This window comes from Colobus angolensis, unplaced genomic scaffold (assembly GCF_000951035.1).
Source record: "Colobus angolensis palliatus isolate OR3802 unplaced genomic scaffold, Cang.pa_1.0 Scaffold125, whole genome shotgun sequence".
Taxonomy (NCBI): domain Eukaryota; kingdom Metazoa; phylum Chordata; class Mammalia; order Primates; family Cercopithecidae; genus Colobus; species Colobus angolensis.
In genome coordinates this window covers 3,952,079-3,975,945 of record NW_012113697.1, presented here as the reverse complement: position 1 = coordinate 3,975,945, position 23,867 = coordinate 3,952,079, and the positions used below count along the sequence as shown (strand labels likewise).

The window sequence follows — 23,867 nt, the reverse complement described above, 5'->3', positions numbered from 1 at the left end:
TTTAATAATTATTAATGATAATTTGTACAAAGGATACTAAAAATGTTTTTACCCTTTGACCCGGCAAATCCACTTCCAAGAAGATTGTCATCAGTAACTAAAATGTTCACAAAGATTTATATAGAATCATGTTCAGCAAAGCATTGTCTGTGAGGTAAACTCTGGGAAATGACTTACGTTTTCAAAATTAGATAAATTGTAGATAAAGTGTGGATTGTCCATATACAGACTTTCAAAAAATCCTGCTCTAGAAGAACTAGTGACCTTCTCTCACACCTCTTTTTAAAACTACTCCTAAGTTCTGCCTACACTAGCTCCAAAATACATCCCAAATCCAATCACTTCTCACCATCTCCCCTGCAAAAAGCCTGAACCAAGCCACCTTCAGTTCCTCACCTAGACGGCTAAGCAGCCTCCTGATCTCTTGTTCCTCATCCACCCTCCCCTGCCACAGTGTGTCCACACTGCAACAGGCCTATCTGAGAGCATAAGCCACATCATTCCATTCCCTGCCGAAAACACCCCAGTGGCTTCCCAGTGAAATTGGAGTAAAATCCATACTTCTCATACTCCTCCCCATGGCCTCCGGAGCCTCCGGCAGTCTGGTCCTGACTGCCTCTCAGCCATCCTCTTCACCACTCTCTGGACTGTCCGCCCCACTGTACGTCACAGCCAAGCTTGCTTCTGCCACAGGCCTTTACACTCATTTGCTTAGCAGCCTGGAACAGTCTTCCTGCAGTCTGTAGAGCTGGCCGTTTCCCATCGTTGAGATCCCAGTGAAATGTAGCTTCTTGAAGAGGCCTTCCCAGAGGAAGAGACCTTCCTAGCTAACGTGGCATCATCACATTCCAAGAATTCTCTGTCATGAGCCGTTGTGTTTGTTTTTCTCCTTATTTAGAATATCAAAGATATATCTCTTTGTTGCCTGTCTCCCCCACCTGAATGAGCAAAAGGACTTTGCCTTTCCTGTATCCCCGTCACTCAAACTGAATGCCTAACACATACTAAATAATATTTGTCCAGTGATGACTGCACACATGTTGATTCGTTCATTTAATCACTCAGCAAAGACTTTTTGAGTGCCCTTCCCAGGCCGGGCACTGCTCTGGGTACATGTGATACATCCATGAGGGAAGATCCTTGCCTCTCTAAAGCTTATACTCTAGCAGAAGTAAGGGGAGAGAGACAATAAATACAACTTCAAAGTGACTTATATAATCTAGTAGAGCATGACAGATGCTGTGGGGAACAAAGAAAAATGTGGAGTAGAGTAGGAGAAGCACCGAGGCTGGGCATCTGGAGAGGCTGGGTGGGAGGAGGCATAGGTGGTACGCCTTCTCAGGAAGGAGGCATTTGAGAAAAACTTGGAGAAGAACAAATGCATCAGGCAGATATTTGGGGAAGAGCAGCCACACGGCTAGAACAATAGTCCTAAGACAGAAGTGGAGCGGAGCCCAGAGCGCCTGTGCCTAACAATTTCTGCCTTCTAAGAAATGTTTCTCCCAGGCTGGGCATGGTGGCTCACTCCTGTAATCCTAGCACTTTGGGAGGCCCACGTGGGCAGATCATTTGCGGTCAGGAGTTCAAGATCAGCCTGACCAACATAGGGAAACCCTGTCTCTACTACTATACAAAAACTAGCCGGGTGTGGTGGCAGTTGCCTGTAATCTCAGCTACTCAGGAGGCTGAGGCAGGAGAATCGCCTGAACCTGGAAGGTGGAGGTTGCAGTGAGCCGAGATCATGCCACTGCACTCCAGCCTGGGCGACAGTGTGAGACTCCATCTCAAAAATAAAAAAATAATAATAATAAAAAAAGTTTCTTCCAGCCTTGTGTTTCTATTAGTGCCACACTGCTATGTCTGCCTGCTCCATACGAATCGGCTTGAGAGCCCACGCTTAACCAAACAAGATCTTTACCCAGGGCTTTTTAAAATTTTGACTTGCATTGGAGAAAAAGTCTCTTTCCCTTGTCTTTTCATCCGATCACTCAACACATATTTTGACAAGCATTTACTACATAATTTCTTCTGTTCTAGGCACTGGGGTTTCCATGGTTAACAGGATAAATGGGGGTCCCTGCTGTCATGAAGAGGAGGGATATAGTAAGTCAACAAGGAAAAACTGAGAATCGTTTCAGGTTCTCTGAAGGAAATCATCATGGCTCTAGGATGGGAAATGACTAAGAAGGGGAGGTTGGTAGGTAGAGTCTTACAGAGTGGGGGTCGTTTGAATTGAGGTTGTTTTTTTGTTGTAGTTGTTGTTGTTGTTGTTTGAGATGGAGTTTCATTCTTGTCACCCAGGCTGGAGTGCGTTGGCATGATCTTGGCTCATTGCAACCTCTGCCTCCCGAGTTCAAATGATTCTCCTGCCTCAGCCTCCTGCCTCAGAGTAGCTGGGGTTACAGGCGCCTACCGTCACACCCAGCTAATCTTTGTATTTTTAGTACAGATGGGGTTTTCACCATATTGGCCAGGTTGATCTCGAACTCCTGACCTCAGGTGATCCCCCCGCCACAGTCTCCCGAAGTACTGGGATTACAGGCATGAACCACCAGGCCCAGCCAGAATTGAGATCTTGATGGATGCAGAGGTGTCAGCCATGCAAATGGCTTAGGAGGAAGTGTTCCAGGCAGGGACCTGAGGTGGCAATGAGCTTGGCAAGTCAATATACTGAAAGAAGGTGATCACGGCTACAGCCTAGTGAGAAAAGGAGAAAATGGGCCACGGTCAGAGAGTTAGAACATGTGCCTTCCAACATGAAGAAACTAGGGTGTAAAAAGCAGCCCACACGCAGGGAGACAGGGAAGAAAGAGAAAGTCCACAGAGCCCTGCCGACACCGTTCAGAATGGGATTCCGCTCATCATACTGCCGGCTCCATGCCTGCCCTTGCCAGATACTCGAGTGAGAAAATCCCCCTCTGTACTTCATCTAGGGTTTCTGTCACTAAAACCAAAAGAGTCATGATTAATTTATAGATATATATGAATATGAAAAAGACTGGAAGGAGTTACTGTACATGGAAACATTGACAGTGATATATCTGGGTTATAAAATTCATTTTCATCTCTGTACATTGCTTAACTTAGGCTGTTTTAAAATCGTGGCCTTCTTTGGTTACATTTGTATTTTCTCACTTTGCCCTCTGTCACCTCAGGGGGCCGTGACGACAGGTGTGCTGGTATCCCCCTCACACCTGTGCTGTCCGCCTCCCTGCCCTCACAGGGGTGTTGTAACCACATGTGACAGCCATTGCAAGAGTGAATGAAGCATCTGCCACAGTACTTCCACTCGGAGCTAGAAATAATTCCCTTTGTTTGTGGATCAAAAGCACCTCAAATTAATTTGGCACAGGATCTAATTTTTGAAATCAAGGTTTCCCCCCACTGACAAAGTCAGCACCATGAGCAAATGGTTTCACAGCATTTTAGGAGCCTCCAGCTACACTGGGGCTCCACTGCCCTAACGGGAAGTGATAGGGAGCGGGACGTGGAGTCTGCAGTGTGTCTTTCACCGATATTTCTTTCACCTGGCAGACAGCCTCATGCTTAGCTGTCTGACCCATGGCCAGGGGTTCCCTCACATGGCAAAGTTGTTTATGTGGGCAGATCCCCTTGTGGCTCTTGTCCAATCCATGCCTGCCTGACCATCACTCTGAGCTGGAAGCTCGGTCTAGCACCAGGAGAAAACCCAGCCTGGAGCAGCCCCCTTCTTTCTTCAGATGGAAGGCACAAATGCCGTATACCACCACAATAGGAAACACATTCAATGATTTTTACTTACAGATCCTGGGCAGGGAGAATGCAGTGAGTTGGGAGGGTAGTGCTCTGACCCTGGGTCACAAAAGGTAGGAATGAAGAGTGAGGCAGAGAGAAAGAGAAGCGCATGGCAACCGGCAGTATATATAAGAAATATGTATAAGAAAGTGTATATATTTATATATTATATATATATGAAAGTGTGTGTATACATATAAAAGAAAAGATGGTGTATATATATATATAAAAGTATATATAAGAAATATATTTTTCATATTTAATATAAGATATATCTTATGTTAATGTATAAGTATATATAAGAAAGTAGGATGTGGGTCACTTTGGGTTTTCGGCAAATGCCTGAATGGTGGCAGGAACGCAGGGAGCCCCGTCTGCTAGGCAGGAGAGATCCAAATACTCTGGCTACTGGCTTGAGCCATTTGGGTGTGGTGTAGAACTGGAAACTGTGTCCAGGGTAACGGAGCCCTGCTTCTGGTACGAGAAAGTTAAACCTATATTCAAAACGGATGCGCAAGCCACAGAAAATTAGAATTCCCTACACCTGGTTGTAGTTTTCTCATTGAATGTCATAGCAGGCCTGAAATCAACTTCATATGCATTTATGACACCATTTTATGGACAGAGTAGTGAGTTCTCCTGCCCCCAATTTACAGAGGAAGGTGGCAAGGTCTGGAAGGTTTAAGTGATTTGCCAAGATCAACTCTTTCAGTCACGTCTTTCTGGAACAAGCAAACCCAGGCCCAGGCAGAGCAGCTGACTCACAGGTTGTGCCTTGCTTTCTGTCTGAATTATTTCTTGGCAGAAAATGCTGTTTTGCTATCAGGACAGTCAAGTGTAGTTAGAACAAGCTCATGGAACAAAGCAGTTTAATTAAGGAAAAAAAAAATTACTTGGGTTACAGTTCTATTCTCTTCAATCCGAGATGGAAATTAATTTATAATAACCTTATCTTTTATTCATAGCATGCTGCATATTTCAGAGTATGTCGGCATCCTTATATTTCTCAGTTGAATGTGAAATAATTGCGTGTTTCTAATGGGCTGCGAGTCAGTTAAAGTGCTGAAAGAACTTAGCTGAGTCTTGGCTAACTATTCAGAGAAGTCTAAAGCCACTGGGGAGTAGCTGTGGCTTCCTTTTGATGAGTCATGATATTTAAAATTCAGAGGGCTGCTGCAGGCTTCAAAGCAGCCCTTTCAAACTGATCACTCCACAAGCTAACTCTGTCAGTGGCAGAGGACGAAGAAAGCCCATTCATGTTCCCCTAACGACCTCCTTCTCTTTTTCCAGACCAATCTGACGGAGTTGAAGTCATTTGGCTCTCCGCCTCTGGCCGTTAGCAATGTCAGCTCCGCAGTGATGGTGCTGATGGCCCCCGGGGGTAGGGTGCCCAAGGACCGGAGCTGGAAGGCTGCTAAGGTCACCATGGCCAAAGTGGATGGCTTCCTGGACTCGCTAATAAACTTCAACAAAGAGAACATTCATGAGAACTGCCTCAAAGCCATCAGGCCGTACCTGCAAGACCCCGAGTTCAATCCCGAGTTTGTGGCCACCAAATCCTATGCGGCTGCAGGCCTCTGCTCTTGGATCATCAATATTGTGAGGTTTTATGAGGTGTTCTGTGACGTGGAACCCAAGCGCCAGGCGCTGAGCAAAGCCACCGCAGACCTCACAGCTGCCCAGGAGAAGCTGGCCGCCATCAAAGCCAAGATCGCTGTGAGTGACCCCAGAGCCCCTCGCCCTGCTAGTCCACCTCCAATGCAAACAACACTCTTCGGTCACCACCTAACACCTAACGTTCTGGTTTTTAAAGAGAAGTGGGAACACCACATTTTCATGCAAAAATCTCATTTTTCAGTAGAGGCAACTTTTTACATTTCTTTCTCAAACACTATTTAGGCCACACCAGACAGTTCCACCGGACCCCTGGTTTACAAGCTGTGGGCCTAAAAGCTTTTCTCCTTTTCTGCTGAGGAAAGAAAAGATGACAGATGGATGTGTATAGTAGAGGAATCATATTCATGGAGCCCACTGTCAATTTATTGACCACCAATGAATTTAACATTTTTTGCACATTCGATGGTAAAGAACAAAGGTTAAAATTTTGAGATTTTCTCTATTTCTCCTTGGAAATGTAGGTTTTAGTCACCTTACTTCACCTTTTTAACCTATTCCTTTCAGTTCTAGCCAACTATCTACCTGTCTCACTCTCAGTAGCATGGATGTGTGGAAATGTGTCAGCGATCTGCATTGTTTTGTGGAAGTTCTTTAAAGCAAGTTATATACTGTGACTTAGTGGGTGGCCCCTTGTCCATAAATATAAAACTGTGAAGGTCATTAGCTTTTATAAACTCATGTAGATATTGTTATTATGTCTGCTTCCCCCAGGATTTGGAGATGGGGATGGCGATCTTGGAATCACACCTATTTGGGGAGATTTTCCTAGTAAACCTGAAATAACTGAAAGGATCAGAAACCATTTTTTTTTTTTTTTTTAATCTATAGAGGCAGGGTCTCCCAATGTTGCCCAGGTTGGTCTTGAACTCCTGGGCTCAGGTGATCCTCCCGCCTCAGCCTCCCAAAGTGCTGGGATTACAGACATGAGCCACTGAGCCCAGCCCCAGAATCCAGCTTTAAAGAGTTGATTTAAGTGAAAAACTGGGAATGGCCATTCGGAAAACATGAACTCCAAAGAGATAGAGTGAGTGCTCCAAAGTAAAAAGTTAAGGTCTTCCTTATATAGGCAGAAAACAAAGCAATTTAGTAGGATTATAACATTTTCTATAATAGGCTGGTTTATGAGTTACAACAACTGAATTAATTACAGTTTTCTGTACAGCTTGTTTCATTTCCTTTCCAATTCACAAGAGTGTATTTAACCTTCCATCTTAGATAATGTGGAGTCTTTGTGTGAGAAAGGTAAGCGGGAGGTTAATCTACAACAGAGATCAGCAATGAAGCTGGAAAGAGTCTTTCCTGGTGCCGTTGAGTCATTCAGACTGTTTTACAAAACCATGTAGGTAAGGAAAAAGGCCAATCTGTAATCACAGAAACAAAGGTTACAACTGCCTGGGTTATAGCTGCCTATCCTATGACTCCAGACCTCTCATCACATTACCTTAAGGCTCAAAATATTTTAAAGTTCCCACAGCTTAGATCTTGAATTACTTACTTTCATACCCTTGAACTTCACCTTTCCCATAAAAATTTATACTAATAAAGTAGCAGGTAGAAATCAGAATCCTGGAGGATAGCATAGCAGCGAAAAATCCATCCTTCCACATACCTTAGTTCCAATCCAAGCTGTAATACTGACTGATTGTGTGATCTTTAGAAAGGTTTCCGAAATGCCCAAACCTAAAGAATGGACACAGTGATAGTACCTGCTTCATGGGACTATTGTGAGGGTTAAAGGATGTGATGTGTATAAAGCATGAGACTAGAGCCCAGCCCATGATGAAGGGAGCGGCAGGAGCCGCCACCACTACTGAGAGCGTGACTTTAACTGTTCAACCATTACTGCCCCATTTGACAGCATGTGCCGTCTACCACATGCACATCCAACCTCGTGCAGGAACTCAACCACAGCTGTGATCAAGTTCAATACAAAAAATGTTCTGGATCTTTAATTTCTATGTGTGCATTCTAGGCACATAAGATTGTTGCTACAAATTTGTCATGAGGGTAAGGAGGATTTTACAAGTTGTGAAAGGTAGGATTGTAGACATGCCATATGCCTCGTGCGACATGGGTTGACCGTCAGATTAAAATCTCTAGGAAAAAGCTCTAGATCAAAGATCCTTGAGACCAATCTCTCTATTTAAAAAGATACTTTGCGCTGGGCACGGTGGCTCACGCCTGTAATCCCAGCACTTTGGGAGGCTGAGGCGGGCAGATCACAAGGTCAGGAGATCGAGACCATCCTGGCTAACATGGTGAAACCCTGTCTCTACTAAAAATACAAAAATACACCAAAAAATTAGCCAGGCATGGTGGCGGGCACCTGTAGTCCCAGCTTTTACAGAGGCTGAGGCAGGAGAACAGCATGAACCTGGGAGGCAGAGCTTGCAGTGGGCTGAGATCAGGCCACTGCACTCCAGCCTGGGTGACAGAGCGAGATCCCGTCTCAAACAAACAAACAAAAAAAGATAGTTTGGCAAAGCAACTCACCTCCTCTCAATATGCTTGTTTCATAATGCACATGTTCATGGACTAGTTTACTTAAAACAGATGATAATCACCATAACAATGGCTCTCTTCAAAGAATATCACATGCAAGACACCGTCACATCCCCACTCCTGAATTTTTTTTTTTTAAAGAAGGGGTCTTGCTATTTTGCCCAGGCTGGTCTTGAACTCCTGGCCTCAAGTGAACTTCTTGCCATGGCCTCCCAAAGAGCTAGGATTACAGGCAGATTACAGGCATGAGCCACCACGTCCAGCCCATATTCCTGCTTGTTGGGAGGAAAAGATTTCCCGATAATTTTTATATTTTTCAGTCTCTTCCAGAAAAGCATAACAAGAACCACATTTTCAAAGACTCTTGACTCAAGTTATTTTAACCAAAGGAACAGTTGGTGCAAAGAGAATGTTTTCAAAATGTTTATACCTTTTCAGTAGCCAACATTCACATGATGGGCCCACTCAACCTGCGGAAGCAATAAGAATATTTTAAAAATCCTTGGCTACCTTTGGAAGGCACTTCTTTTCTGCCAAAATATTTTCTGAAAAAAAAAAAAATGTATTCTTGCTTTTAACAACCTCCTCTCTATCCTCCACTTGTACACATTCCCGTCAACATCCCAGGAATGTGAGCCCTCCCTGCTAATAGCCCAGGAGATGGGTTAACACCCATCCCTAACCTGGAGACCCAACCAGGGCAAGAAGATTCTTTCCTATATGCTGTGAGGCCATTCCCAGCCTAGTCCAATCTCACATACACACACCCAAGTCTTACTTTTAGGATTTTAGGATAATTCCAAGTAAAGAATTTTCTATTCATAATACAGAAAGTGGGGGGAAAAAGCATATTTCAAGACAGATTTCAGTTTGATTACTGTATGTGGGACGTGATACAGTTTGGATATTTGTTCCTGCCCAAATCTCATATTGTATTGTAATCCCCAGTGCCAGAGATGAGGCCTGGTGGGAGGCCTTTATGTCGTCAGGAGTTTCCTTCATAGCTTGGTGCTGTCTTTATGACAGTGAGTGAGTTCTTGTGATATCTGGTCATTTCAAAGTACGTGGCACCTGCCCCACCAACTCCCTCTTGCTCCTGCTCTGGCCACGTGACGTGCCTGCTCCTGCTTTGCCTTCCACCATGAGTAAAAGCTCCCTGAGGCCTGCCCAGAGGAGGATGCCAGCACTATACAGTCTGCAGAATCATAAGCCCATGAAACTTCTTTTTTTATAAATTACCCAGTCTCAGGTATTTCTTTATAGCAATGCAAGAACAGCCTAATACAGAATGGAAATACATAAAAATGTTAACAGTGGTGGTTATCTCTGGGTGATGAATTTTAGATGGTTGTTTTGTCTAATCTGTATTTTCTTTTGTTCTATAGTGAAGATATATTAATGTTATGATTTATAAAAATAATAGAACAAGGAAGCCCCTTTCCTTGAGCATATAATCACACAGAGTGAAATATCGAATAGTAGAGAAAAGTTCTGATGAGAAACAAGAATCCCCTTTAATTCTTATATCTCTTTCTGGTGCTTGAGATCACATGAGAGCCTGCTACGTGGCAGCTCGACTGTGTTCCAGTTGGCCCATGCAGTCTATTTGCGGGTGATTTAATTAATTGCCAATATTTAAAACAGCAGGTACTTTTATGTAAAAATCTTATTTTAGGCCAGTTTAAAAATAATCAAAAGATTCTCATATGTCATTAATTGACCCTGGAGTTAAGTAATGGCTTCCCATTCACACGATTTTGCTCATTTTGTCATAATCCCCACCAACTCCTATTTTTTCAACACTAGACTCATCTGACAAGTTTCCATTATCTTCCCACTTTCTGATCCCTTGAATTTCTGACTTCTGTCCATGTGTTATGCTGGTATCTATTGCTTGATGAATCTTATTGAGACAGTTGACTTTCTGCCAGCTAGCTGGGGCTAAAAGTTGTTCATTTCCGTGTCTTCTCAATATACTTATGATAACCAGTTTTATTAGGTTAGCACAAAAGTAATTGTGGTTTTTGCCATTACTTTTAATGGCACAAGTAATGCCATTACTTTAATGGCCGGCACAGTGCCTCACGCCTGTAATCCCAGCACTTTGGGAGGCCGAGGTGGGTGGATCACTTGAGGTCAGGAGTTCCAGACCAGCCTGACCAACATGATGAAACCCAGTCTCCACTAAAAATACAAAATGAGTCAGGCATGGTGTTGCACGCCTGTATTCCCAGCTATTTGGGAGGCTGAGGCAGGAAAATCACTTTAACCCAGGAGGCTGAGGTTGCAGTGAACCAAGGTCGTAACATTGCACTCCAGCCTGGACAGCAAGAGCGAAACCCTATCTCAAAAAAAAAAAAAAAAGTAATGGCAAAAACTGCAGTTACAGCCGGGCATGGTGGCTCATGCCTGTAATCCCAGCACTTTGGGAGGCCGAGGCAGGTGGATCACCTGAGGTCAGGAGTTTGAGACCACCCTGGTCAACATGGTGAAACCTCGTCTCTACTAAAAATACAAAATTAGCCAGTCATGGTGGTGGGCTCCTGTAATCCCAGCTACTTGGGAGGCTGAGTCAGGAGAATTGTTTGAACCCAGGAGGCAGAGGTTGCAGTGAGCTGAGATCACACCATTGCACTCCAGCCTGAATGACAAGAGCAAGACTCCATCTCAAAAAAAAAAAAAATGCGGTTCTTTTTTGCCAGCCTGATAGTTGATGTAACCTTTATTTCCTGTTCTATCACATAGAGGCAGCTCCCTTGGAGCTCTCAGCTTTCAAGATGTGTTAGTCTATTCTTGCATTACCGTGAAAAAATACCTGAGGCTGAGTTGGGCAGATCACCTGAGGTCAGGAGTTCAAGACCAGCCTGACCAACATGAGAAACCCCGTCTCTATTAAAAATACAAAATTAACTGGGCGTGGTGGCACATGCCTGTAATCCCAGCTACTCAGGAGGCTGAGGCAGAAGAATCGCTTGGGAGGAAGGCTGCAGTGAGCCGAGATAGCGCCATGGCACTCCAGCCTGGGCAATGAGAGCGAAACTCCATCTCAAAAAAAAAAAAAAAGAAAAGAAAAGAAAGAAAAGAAATACCTGAGGCTGGGTAATTCGTAAAGAAAAGAAGTTTAATCGGCTCGCAGTTCTGCAGGCTTTACCAGAAGCATGGTGCTGGCTTCTGGCGAGGCCTCAGGAAGCTTATAATCATGGTGGAAGGCAATGGGGAGTCAGCATGTCATATGGCAAGAACCGGAGCAAGAGAGGGAAGAGGGAGGTCCCAGACTCTTTTAAACAACCAGATCTCCTCTGAACTGACTGAGCAAGAACTTGTTTACCAGCAAGGGAAGGATGCTCAACCATTCATGAAAGACCTGCCCCCATGATCCAATCACCTCCCACCAGGCCCCACCTCCAACACTGGGAATCACATTTCAACCTGAGATTTGGAGGGGACAGAGATCCAAACCATATCACAAGGTGACGCTCTTACCCCTGCCTTCAGCTTCCTTCCTTCTACTTCCCAACTTTTGTTATTACTGCTTATCATTACTTTTGCTTTGTAATCACCAAAACTGAAAATATATTCTCTTCTGTAACGAAAATTAAGTGACCCATGCTCTGTCCATAGACTGATCTGCAAAGTTAAAAAAGCAACAATTCCATTTCTATTCTGTGAACGTGTCTATGTTGTTCACAACAGACCTAGAATTACATTTTCTGTTTTTACACAATCTCTTCACCCCTTCCCCCTCCCAGAGTTTCTACTTTTCTTTATTCTCTCTTTCTCTTGCATTAGATCCTTTTGCATAGCAGCCATTATTTTTTAACTCTCTATTCAATTACATATTCTTTGTTTGTCCTTCTTTGCTGCCACAACCTTTCTCTCTCTTATTCTGCTACGGCTCATTCTCAAAGAACGTTCTCAGAAATGTTAATGAAGAGGCAAATTTTCTGCATTGTTATAGTCTAGAAATGTCTTCGTTTTATTCGTAAACTGAACAGTTTTGCAAAGTATTGAATTCTGAGTTGCTAATTTTTTGTGCATAGAACACTGAATTTTGTTGTTGTTGGTTTGTGGGGTTTTTTTTGAGACAGAGTTTCATTCTTGTTGCCCAGGCTGGAGTGCAATGGCACACTCTCTGCTCACTGCAACCTCTGCCTCCCGGGTTCAAGCAATTCTCCTGCCTCAGTCTCCCGAGTAACTGGGATTACACGCATGTGCCACCATGCCTGGCTAATTTTGTATTTTTAGTAGAGACGAGGTTTTTCCTTGTTAGTCAGCCTGGTCTCGAACTCCCAACCTCAGGTGATCTGCCCACCTCAGCCTCCCAAAGTGCTGGGATTACAGGCGTGAGCCACCGCGCCCTGCCAGAACACTGAATGTTTTATGCTTTTGTCTGGTGAGAAGTCTCATGGGCAGTCAAGGTCCTGTTCTTTTGTGGATGCACTGTTTTCCCCCTTTCCTTGAAGTCTTCTAATCTTTTCTTCTTGGTTCTTGGTGTGTGAAACTTTACACTGATGTGCTTAGCTGTCATTCTTTTTTTATATTGTGTTTGGCATGTAAAGATTTATTTTCTTCAGCTCTAGAAAGTTATTTTGTATTATTTATTTGGTAAATTCCCTTCTATTTACTGTTTACTCTTATTTTCTGAAATGCATATCTGTCAGACGTTAGACCTCCTAGATCGGTCCTCTGTTTTCTCCCATCTTTTTGTTGCTGTTTGTTTTCTTGTACTTTTTAGGAAATTTCCTCAAATTCATCTTTTAACCTTTCCCTTGATTTTGTTATTTTTTATGTTCACAACAATAGTGATTTCCACAAGAGTTTTCTTCTTGTTGTTGTTATTCTCTCTTCCTTTTAATAATGTCCTGTTCTTGTTTTGTGGATGAGTCATCTTGAATCTCTCTGAGAAACTGTGAAAGTTTTAACTTTGTTGTTGTAGTTGCTGTTTTTATTGTTACCAAAAGTCTGCCTCTTTTTCCTAGGTCATTTTTTTCATCTTGTTTAACTTAATCTAGGCCTGCATTAAATTTCTTCTTGTCCTTTCATGTTTACAAGAGTAGTGATCAAAAGCTAATTCTAGGTCTGCAGGCAAGGGCAGAGCTGGTTGACTGGTAGAGTTTGATTTCAAGATCTGATGAGTTATGCCAGGATGTGGCACCTTTATTCTCTGCCTCTATTGACTTTCTTATGCGGTGACATAGGTGACTGGTGGCATTGTAGACTGTGCATGTGGATGGAGATTTGAGGGCAAGAATCAATAGGCTTCCAATTAATCCTCCTATTTTCGTCTTCCCCTTCAGTCACACCTGACATTTCTGAGATCTCCAGTTTGTATAGGGCTCTGTGGGCTGATCAGTTTCCCCTTTGGTGAGCAACAGCTAGCTCTAAGTTGTTGTGCCCTCTGCCCTGCTCCAGCGGTCTCCACTCCTTCATCAGTGTGGTCCTCCATAAATCTGTTGGACTCGTTCACCCTCCAAATGGCCCTCACCCATTTGCTTGGTGTAATGGGCTTATGACTGTTTTAATTGCTTCGTAATCATTTTAGAGAAGTCTTGGGAAGTGTGGGAGGTAAATGAGCATGGCCAGTCTGCCATCCTTAATTGGATGACTCACCACCTGCTTTTTAAACTGCTTGGATGTTTAAACTTGGCCCTACATTGATTTCTCTTGTGCCTTAGTAATGACCAACAAAGCAGCCTGAACCCTAGTTATTGCACAGACCTGAGATGTATTTGGAGGTATCTGCTGTGTGTCCATGTATCTTTGTGCGTAAAAATATGTACTCTGAGGACAATAAAAGCTACATGCTTCAATTTTAAATTCTTAACACATTTTTGAAAACTTGAAATTATGTATTTTTTATATTCTCATACATTGTGTTAATGGAAGAGACTAGATGAGGTTAAGTAAAAATTACCTTGTACTCTAGGACCTTAGAGCCAGTGGAGGACTTAAGATTCCAGACAGCCCAGCCCCAGACTAGCTGCAGTAGATATTGGCAGTGGTCCTCCCTGGCCCACATGGGTTGCTGTTGACCTTTTACATGCTAACCCCAGTTTTGATGTGTTCTTGCTTCTAATAGCAGCACCTGCACCATTTTGTCAGGCTGCTGGAACCCATTTTTCTCCAACTCAAGCAGAGGCAGAATTTATGCACCCTTCTCCTTATCCATATCCCTCACACCTCGTAGCTTTCAACACCTCGATCGATGACCGCGGTGGTGGGGTATGAAGCTCGGTTCTCTCATCTTGGGGCAGGACATCTCTGGATGTCCACTCCACCCTCCCACTGCAGGATCAAGATGAAGTCCACGCTAGGACCCCGCCTGAGATCTTCTCCGAATGTGCCTTCATTTCCCTCTCTGCCCTGCTTTCTCTGGTCCCTTAGGAATTCCCCCACAGAGTGCTTCCTTCAGAACCAATTCCATGTGAACCCTCATCTCATCTAAGGAGCACTGGCAGTGACATGGGCTGAAATGACTGATGGTCCTTGTGTTCCTTCCTAAACAGCACCTTAATGAAAACCTGGCAAAGCTCACAGCCAGGTTTGAGAAAGCAACAGCAGACAAACTCAAATGTCAGCAAGAAGCCGAAGTGACCGCAAGCACCATCTCCCTTGCCAACCGCTTGGTGAGTGTAAGCCACAGCAGCCCGAGTTGTAATTATATTAGCAGGCTTGTCAAGTGCCGTGGAGGTGCAGGATAGATGAGCACAGCACAGCAGTGCTTTGACTTGGAGGGAAGTATTAAAATGTGCTGAAATGCAGGAATTGAGTCCTGAGGAAAATGTGGATGCATAAACCCTGATCTGGTCAAAGGAGTTTTTTTATAGACATGGTTGGGAGGATGGGAGCACTGGATCTATCAGGCAGCTCATGCAAAATGTGAACACGCTTATATTCATGTGTATTGACCAGAGGAAACATGACAAGACAAAGCTAGCATTTTATAGGCAAACTGTGACGTTCCTTTCTATGTAACATTTCATTATAAGGGTGTGGCCAAGATTAGGAACTAAGATAGAAACAGAAAAGAGTGAGACCTATTGACCCTGAGTATTTCAGAAAACACACACACACATATACACACATGCTCCAGCCTTCCTGGGAAATCAAATCTGCAGGTCAGGGGAGCGGTGCTTGTGTTATGAGTGTTTGTTTCTGCATAATAAATTACTCCAAAACTTAGTGATTTTGCATTTCACAATATCTCACAAGTTTGTTGAGGGCAGGGCTCAGCTGGCTGGGTTTTCTGCTCGATGTGGTCATGACTGGGGTCACTCGGTCCATTCAGCTGGTGGCTGGGCTAGAGGCCCCAAGACAACTTCCTTCACATGCTGAGCATCTTGGCAGGGAGGGTTGGAAGGGAAGATGCAGCTGGGCCTCTCTGCCTTCCTATGGAGCCTCAGGGCCTCTCCACGCACTCTTTCTAGCAGGGTAATCAGACGTCTTGCATAGTAACTCAGGACATCAAGGGCAAGTGTCCCAAGAGGCAGGAAGCGGAAAGTCCTAATATCTGAAGACCTGGGAGTGAAAACTGGCACAATAGCACTTCCACTGTACTCTATAGGTCAAAACAGTCACAGATTAAAGGGCAGAGAGCACAGACAGCAACTCTTAATGACAGGAATGTCAAAGAATTTGTGGCCTTTTTAAATCCCCCGTGGCTTGTATTTCTCATCCCGTATATCAGCTAAGACTCTGAAAAGCAGAGTCAAATGAATGTGATTTCTCTTCAAGCTAGAGACTTTACAGCACCCTGCTCACCAGTGAAGGGAAGTACAGTCCACACCTGTTTACATTTATTCCAGCCACCACTGAATTACACAGCAGAGCCAGATGTTTTAATCTGGGGAGCGGTGAGTCATAGCCGTCACTGAACGGAGCTGTGATGTAATGAAGACCAGCCATACCCAAATGTGTGTCTGTGCAGTTGTCACTGGACCAGCTTCTGTGTGGCTTTGAGATGGTCAGTTTAGCTGAACAGTTCAGTGTAGAGACAGCAACTCTTGCCAGTGTGCAAGAAGTCCTCCAGATCTCCTAGCTGGCCTGCCTTCCAGTCAGCTCCCTGCTTGGTTTCCGAACTTAGCGCAGCCTTCTCTGCCTGGCTGGAGCACTTTCTGAGTCAGTGCTCCTGGGAGGCAGTGTGGCACTCTGCTCTAGAAGTCAGGATGCTCAGGCTCTGAAGCCACCCCTGTCTCTACCAACCTAGAGATTCTGGTCAGATACTTGGACTTTCTGGCCTTTGTGTAATCTGAAAACATGCGTGGGAATGATTGGGCTGGCAAATCTCTAAGGTCTGTCCAGGCTCTGATGTTCTATGATGTTATCATTCAAAGAAAAAATAAAGGGTGAGTCCTAACGCAGAAGCAAAGCTCCGCCATACCGCTAACAGTCGTCTGTAGAAAGGATGACTCTCCTCCCAGGGAGACTGTACCAACCCAAAGAGGGCTAGGGGGTCAGGACTTTGTACACACCCATGACCTTACCGTGCTTCTCTGTGTCTCAGTTAGCACATCTGTCTCCTCACCCGCTGTGAATTATTTATGGTGCATGGACTTGATGTTGTTTATGTTCATTTCCCCATCATTTGGAAAGGAGAAAGAAGTGGCTAATTTTCTTTTTTTCTTTTTTTTTTTTTTTTTTGAGGCGGAGTCTCGCTCTGTCGCCCGGACTGGAGTGCAGTGGCCGGATCTCAGCTCACTGCAAGCTCCGCCTCCCAGGTTTACGCCATTCTCCTGCCTCAGCCTCCTGTGTAGCTGGGACTACAGGCGCCTACCACCTCGCCCGGCTAGTTTTTGTATTTTTTTTTTTTTTTTTTAGTAGAGACGGGGTTTCACCGTGTTAGCCAGGATGGTCTCGATCTCCTGACCTCGTGATCCACCCGTCTCGGCCTCCCAAAGTGCTGGGATTACAGGCTTGAGCCACCGCGCCCAGCCGAAGTGGCTAATTTTCTAACATGTTCCACAGACCAGGTATTGTGCTAAATAATAATCATACATGATTATATTTCATCCTCTCAACAACCCTTTGATTGAGTGGTATCAGTCTCCACACATAAAGCAGAGTCAAACCTGTCATCTTTCTGTGGCTCATACGATGCATGACACAGAATGGGGCTTGTGTACTGAAAGCTTTGCTGCAGGCAGCACAAATCCCCATTGATGGAAAGGGCCATATAAGTGATGTTCTGCCTCTTCCTGCTATTAAGCGTGCAGTGGGCGCTCTCCATGATGGAATCATGACTCTATGACCTGCTGTGTAACACGCCTCCTCTCCTCTCTGGCTTTTGAAATGGTAGGTTGGAGGACTCGCTTCTGAAAACGTGAGGTGGGCAGAAGCCGTGCAGAACTTCAAACAGCAGGAAAGGACGTTATGTGGAGACATTTTACTTATAACGGCTTTCATTTCCTACCTTGGCTTCTTCACAAAGAAATATCGGCAGAGCCTCCTGGATGGGACTTGGAAGCCCTACCTGAGCCAGCTGAAAGTACGTATGGCCTGAATTTCTCCCGACCACATCAGCCTCTGGGCACTAATGGGAAGACATCACAGTCATAATTCACATCCCCTGGTGTCCTCCTGCACACTCACCCCCACCACCCTCTGAGCACCAGGTGTGAAACCTGCATATCCGTGTCCTTCCACACTGCCTTGCATTGCTGCCCACTGCCCTCCAGGCCACCTGGGGGCAGCACATCTCCTCTGAATGCAGTCCTCCATGGGAACACTAGTCCTCTTCCCTGCAGGCTGTCTCCTAGCAATCCTTAAAGCTGTGAAACCTGGGAGATAGGAAAACAAAACAAAACAAAACATTTTCGTCTCTGATCTCCCCACTCCAGGGTCAAACTTCACAGGAGCAGTCAGGGAAAGTTCCCTTTCCCAGATCCTACCTTGCACCTTGTTACTGGGCCCCAAAGCTACACAGCTTGTGCCAGTGACTCACAGATATCTTTCGTTCTGCTTCCATCCTGCATGATCCCTTGAACAGCTGCTCACATGCTTCTTATGTGGGCTGTGCAGCTAGTCCTCTTCGTGTGGCTAGGTGAATGTTACTCCCAACCGATCCCTTTACATCACCCACCCCCTACTCCCTGCAACGTAACGAAGTGGAGAAATACTGGTTTCCCGTTAAAGGGGATTCAAAGTTGTACCTAGACCCGAGCATCAGAAGAAGTCCTAATACTTTCTTGGCACGTTCACATCACTCATAGCAACCCACAAATACTCCCTATGTATTTAGCATGTCCTAGCACTCCACTATACAGGGGGCACACAAAATGTTCAAGACCGGGATACCTTTGGCAAGTTCACAGTCCACTTGAGGAGATTAGGCTCATAAAAGTCTGCTAGGGTGAAAGTCAGCCCCAAATTTCACAACGTAAGGTAAAAGCTGCATTCCAAATCTATTTGTAAGTAGAACCTTAGAACAAAATCTCTATCTTGATGATTGTTTTCTCAGATCAGCTCATAAAACCCTGCTCACCTGACAATTAGTGGAACAGTAGTTTTAAAAATGTTACAGTGCTAGCAAATAAACAAAAAATAAAGCAGTTATTTTACTCATCCTAAACACTTTTGGAAAAAGGAAATTGTTGAAAGAACCATTATTAACCGAGTGAATGAAGATGAAGAGCTTAGTAGCAGCTTAGTGAGGATTTTTCTGGCTTTGTTTGGGTTCTTAAGCTTTCTTGTGTCATGGACGTCTTTGGCAGTCTGGTGAGGCCTACGGATTCCTTCTCGGAATAATGTTTTCGAGCACGTCAAATAGAATGCATGAGATTACAAAGGGAAAAAATACATTGGAACACATTTCTGGTCCCAGATAAGAATCTCCAAGGGGCAGATTTCCCTTCAGAGGTTTGCTGGATACTGTAGTACCGGCCATTTGTGCCCTTGATAGATACAATTAAGAGGATGGGAGATGGTTTGGAGAGGTTTCCTTGGGATAACTGGGCAAAACAAACTTCAGAGAGGAGTGAGATGAAGAGGTTAAAAGGGTATTTGTCTAAACCTCAAAAGCATTGTGCTAAGTGAAAGTAGCCAGACACAAAAGGTCACACACTGTAGGATTCGTTTATAGTAAAATATCCAGAAGAAGAAAATCCAAGGGGACAGAAAACATATTCATAGTTTCCACGAGCTGGGGGTAGAGAGAAATTGGGGACGCTGTTGAAAGAGTATGGGATATGGGGGAGATGAAATGTTTTGGAAGTAGAGCTGATGGCTGCATAATGTTATGAATAGACTAAATGCCACTGAATTGTGCACTTTAAAATGGTTAATTTATTTTGTGTGAATGTTACCTTAATTTAAAAATATATATAGGGGTCATCAACAAAAAAGATTGCCTATAAAAAAATTAAGTGAGCCCAGCACAGTGGGGTCACGCCTGTAATCCTAGTACTTTGGGAGGCCAAGGCGGGGTGGATCGCCTGAGGTCAGGAGTTCGAGACCAGCCTGTCCAACACGGTGAAACCTCGTCTCTACTAAAAACACAAAAATTAGCTTGGTGTGGTGCCGGGCACCTGTTATCCCAGCTATTTGGACGAACGGAGGCAAGATGGTGCACTTCTGGGTTCTTCTTCACCAACTTTCTCCGCGCGCGCGAAAATACAGCCGGCACCCAGGGAGGGTGCAGATCAACCGGGCATGCGCCAGGTGACGTCAATCCGAAGAGACCAAGATTTACCTGGTCGCACCTGTGGAACACCCCCCGACACACCCGTGCCCCGCCTATTGCCCTCCCACTCCTAGAAAAGCCGCTCTCCGCCAGCACGCCGGGCGGCCTTCCTCAGTCCCTCACTCTGGTCGGGACTGTATTAGGAACTCCGTCCGAGAGCCCCACCGGGGGACTCTGTCGGCCTCCTTTGCCGGAGGCCAACAGACCTATCCCTACCCACCTGCTTCCCTGAGGCTAGGTGAGCAAAATAAATTTGCAGTTTTGCTCCTACCCTTGCCTACCCGCTGGTTCTTTTGTACCCGCTCTGGTGGTCTTAGAAAAACAAATCACCAGCTACCTGTGAGGCTGAGGCAGGAGAATCACTTGAACCCGGGAGACAGAGTTTTCAGGTAGCTGAGATCACGCCACTGCACTCCAGCCTGTGTGACGTAGCGAAACTCCAAACTCCATCTCAAAAAAAAAAAAAAAAAAGAATTCAGAAAGCAGTGTCTAGGGCACACACAGGAACCCTGAAGGGGCATAAGAGAGGTCCAGGCAAGTTCTCAGACTGAAAATACTCACCAGCTTCCCACAGGGACCAGCAGGCAGGTTTGCAAGAAAGAGTCCTGCAGGTGAATGGGGTGTTTGGGGAAAAGGAAAAGAAAACCCATCCAGCCTCTTGCAAGCTGGTGAAGCAGATGAGCGGAAAGAGTGGTTTGTGCCGGCTGGTACAGACAGGAGCAAACCCACTAGGCATGGGACCTGGTGCTGGTTCATGGAGCATGCACAAGAAACACAGACATATAGCAGAGAAATAACATTGTTAACATGGGTGAGAGTGTGTAGAACGTCATAGATTAAAATACAGATAATCTAGTAGAAACTTGACTTGGGTAAAGAGACCACAAAACAAAGTATCATTCATGCGAGCTGAATTTCTGCAGTTGTACATCCATGGAGAGAAAAAAAAAACAAAAAAGCTATCAGGACTTTAATAGAACCTGCTTCCAGAAATAATCACACAGCCAGAAAAGCATTCTTCAGCGGGATGTTGATCTTGCTTTTAAAGGAGTTGTGTCATTTGGTGAGTAACCATGTATTCAACCCAGCTGAGAATGTCTGCTTCTGTTCTGAGCGTGGGTTGGCGTTTCTTCTTCACCAGACTCCCGTTCCTGTCACCCCGACCCTGGATCCCCTGAGGATGCTGATGGACGATGCTGACGTGGCTGCCTGGCAGAACGAGGGCCTCCCAGCCGACCGCATGTCCGTGGAGAATGCCACCATCCTCCTCAACTGTGAGCGCTGGCCACTCATGGTTGACCCTCAGCTACAAGGCATCAAATGGATCAAGAATAAATATGGTGAAGATCTCCAGGTCACACAGATTGGCCAGAAAGGGTAAGTGGTTGAGCACAAAAGTTCCCACTTTAGCCATTTGTGCAGGAAAATATATAGATCATGAGCAGATTTTAAGCCCCAGTGAATGGTTTGTACACACCTGGTCTCTCCATCAGGCTTCTCATGTTTCTCCTCCCATTTTAGCAATCATCTCAATGAAGGATGCCTGGGTACTAAGTCTTTGCCTTTCATCCACATGAGAAATTATGTACCACAACCTCTTGACCCATTCTGGGGTCCTTTCTTCACCATCCCTGGAGCTCATCCTCTCTGTCCCTTAAACGCTTCCTCCCCAAACTTCACATCCCATTGTCACATAGCTCTGTGCTTTATAAAGTCTTCCTCGCCCTTAGCCAAAAGTTGCCTCCCTTATCTCTCTACCCATTATTTCTCCCTCTGCCCTAGAACCACGTAGAACGAACAAAACTGTCCTCCTGAGGCACAACTTGACATTTCAGTAGGTCCCGTGGAGCAGCTGAGTTAGTTACATAAACCTTCAGAGCCCTTGGTACCTGCCATGTGGCTTTGTACTTCCCTGTGGGAAAGTTACCACGTGAAGGGACTGGAATGGCACAGAGAATGTCTGGCCAGCACCCACCAGGCTTCAGTGGCTTGGGACTCGGCATCCCTCATGCCTCCCTTCATTTTAGCCTTGCGGTTTCAGTCCTCATCCTGTTCTGTGTCATCAGGACACCTGGGGAAACAGGATGGGGCAATGGGGAAGAGGCAGTGAGGCAGACATCATTCGTTAGGAGGTTGATATGCGTTAGTCTTCGTGTTAGGGGTTTTATCTCAAATGCCGTCCTTAATCCACATAGTTAATAAGGTAAGTAACCAATTAGTTAATAACCAGTAAAGTTATTGGTTCCATTTCACGTCCGAGGAAGCAGAGGTTCACAGAAGTTAAGTAATTTCCCCGGGGAGTATGCCATTTTAAAAGTGATGGAAATGTTCCACTTGTGTTTATAGCAGCGTTATTCATAATAGACAAAAGGTGAAGGGAACCCAGGTGTTCACTGACAGAAAAATGGATAAACAAAATGTGATGTACACATGCAATGAAATATTATTGCCTTAAAAGGAAAACAGTTCTTAAAAGGGTATAATTAGATTGTGATACAAAGGAGAAATGCTTGAGGACATGGAGACCCCGTTTACCATAACATGATTATTATGCATCCCTGTATCAAAATAGCTTATGTACCCCATAAGTATATGCACCCATGTACCCACAAAAATTAAAAGTAAAAAAGTTTTCAAAGAAAAAAATTTAAATAAAATAAAATTGAAGTTAAAAAAAAAAAAAAGGGAAAACAACTCTGACACATGCCACAACATGGATGAATCTTTAAAGTGTTATGCAGAGTAAAATAAGCCGGTGACATAAAGACAGATGTGGTATGATTCCTCTCATCCAAGGTAACCAGGGTAGTCAAATTCATTGAGACAGAAAGTAGAATGGCGTTTGCTAGGGAGTGGGAGGGTGAGGGGAACCGAGAGTTAGTGTTTCACAGGTACAGAGTTTCAGGTTTTGTTTTGGTTTTATTTGTTTGTTTTTGAGACAGAGTCTCACTCTGTCACCCAGGCTGGAGTGCAGTGGTGCCATCTCAGCGCACTGCAACCTCTGCCTCCCAGGTTCAAGCCAGTGATTCTCCTGGTTCAGCTTCCTGAGTAGCTGGGACTGCAGGCGCCCACCACCACACCCGGCTAATTTTTTTTTTTTTTTGTATTTTTGGTACAGACGGGGTTTCACTATGTTGGCCAGGCTGATCTCAAACTTCTGATCTTGTGATCTGCCCGCCTCAGCCTCCCAGAGAGCTGGATTACAGGCGTGTGCCACCACGCCCAGCCAGTTTCCGTTTCGCAAGAACAGTTCTGTGAATGGATGATGGTGATGGATGCACAACAGTGTACTTAAAGCCATGGAACTGTACACATTAAGATGACACACATTATACCTTATGTATATTTTACCACAATTTAAATATATTAATTAATAAATTTGTTTAAAAAGTAATGGAGGCGGCCGGGAGCGGCGGCTCACGCCTGTAATGCCAGCACTTTGGGAGGCCAAGACGGGCGGATCACGAGGTCAGGAGATCGAGACCATCCTGGCTAAAAAAAAAAAAAAAAAGAAAAGAAAAAGAAAACAAATGTAATGTAAGGATGAAAGAAGCAAACAGAGGGGAAGAGAGGGGTCTTGTACTCTGGAAAGGGAGATGGGCTTGTGAATCTGCAGCTAGAGTGTTTTGAAGATCTTCTGAGAGAAACATCTCCTTCCTCAGCTCCAATGTGCTCAGGAGCTAAGCACTGCAGAGCAATCATTTGAAATCTTTAGTGATCATAATAAAATAGGTAAAGGTACTCTCAGGTACTCAACGACCCTCTTGTCACCAAGCAGCTCCTCATCAGAACTTCTCCAAACATACACTCTCTCCTTTCCACCTCCAGCTCATCTTGCTGGGCCTCCTCTTTTTCCATCACATTTCATCTCCTGGCCTTTTTCATTCATCATCTCCACCTTATTTCCAATTTCAGTCACATTTTGATGAACCCACTGCTCTTGGTGCTTAGAGCAAGGAAGGCTAGTTGTGCTGAATTTATAGTACTTTTTTAAAATTATTTTTTATTTTTTATTATACTTTAAGTTCTAGGGTACATGTGCACAAAATGCAGGTTTGTTACATATGTATACTTGTGCCATGTTGGTGCGCTGCACCCATCAACTCGTCAGCACCCATCAACTTGTCATTTACATCAGGTATAACTCCCAATGCCATCCTTCCCTCCTCCGCCCTCCCCAGAATAGGCCCCGGTGTGTGATGTTCCCCTTCCAGAGTCCAAGTGATCTCATTGTTCA

At 44.7% G+C, this 23,867-nt stretch overlaps 1 protein-coding gene across 1 annotated transcript in view; it reads left to right on the top strand.

The window, feature by feature from the left end:
- DNAH9 (dynein, axonemal, heavy chain 9) overlaps window positions 1-23,867 on the top strand; it is a 392,924-nt gene that overhangs the window by 277,675 nt on the left and 91,382 nt on the right. Inside the window, exons 50-53 of the mRNA XM_011933244.1 lie at window positions 5,065-5,490; window positions 14,460-14,579; window positions 17,249-17,437; window positions 20,772-21,007. Coding sequence (XP_011788634.1) covers window positions 5,065-5,490; window positions 14,460-14,579; window positions 17,249-17,437; window positions 20,772-21,007 — 971 coding nt within the window. The remainder of the gene's footprint in view (window positions 1-5,064; window positions 5,491-14,459; window positions 14,580-17,248; window positions 17,438-20,771; window positions 21,008-23,867) is intronic.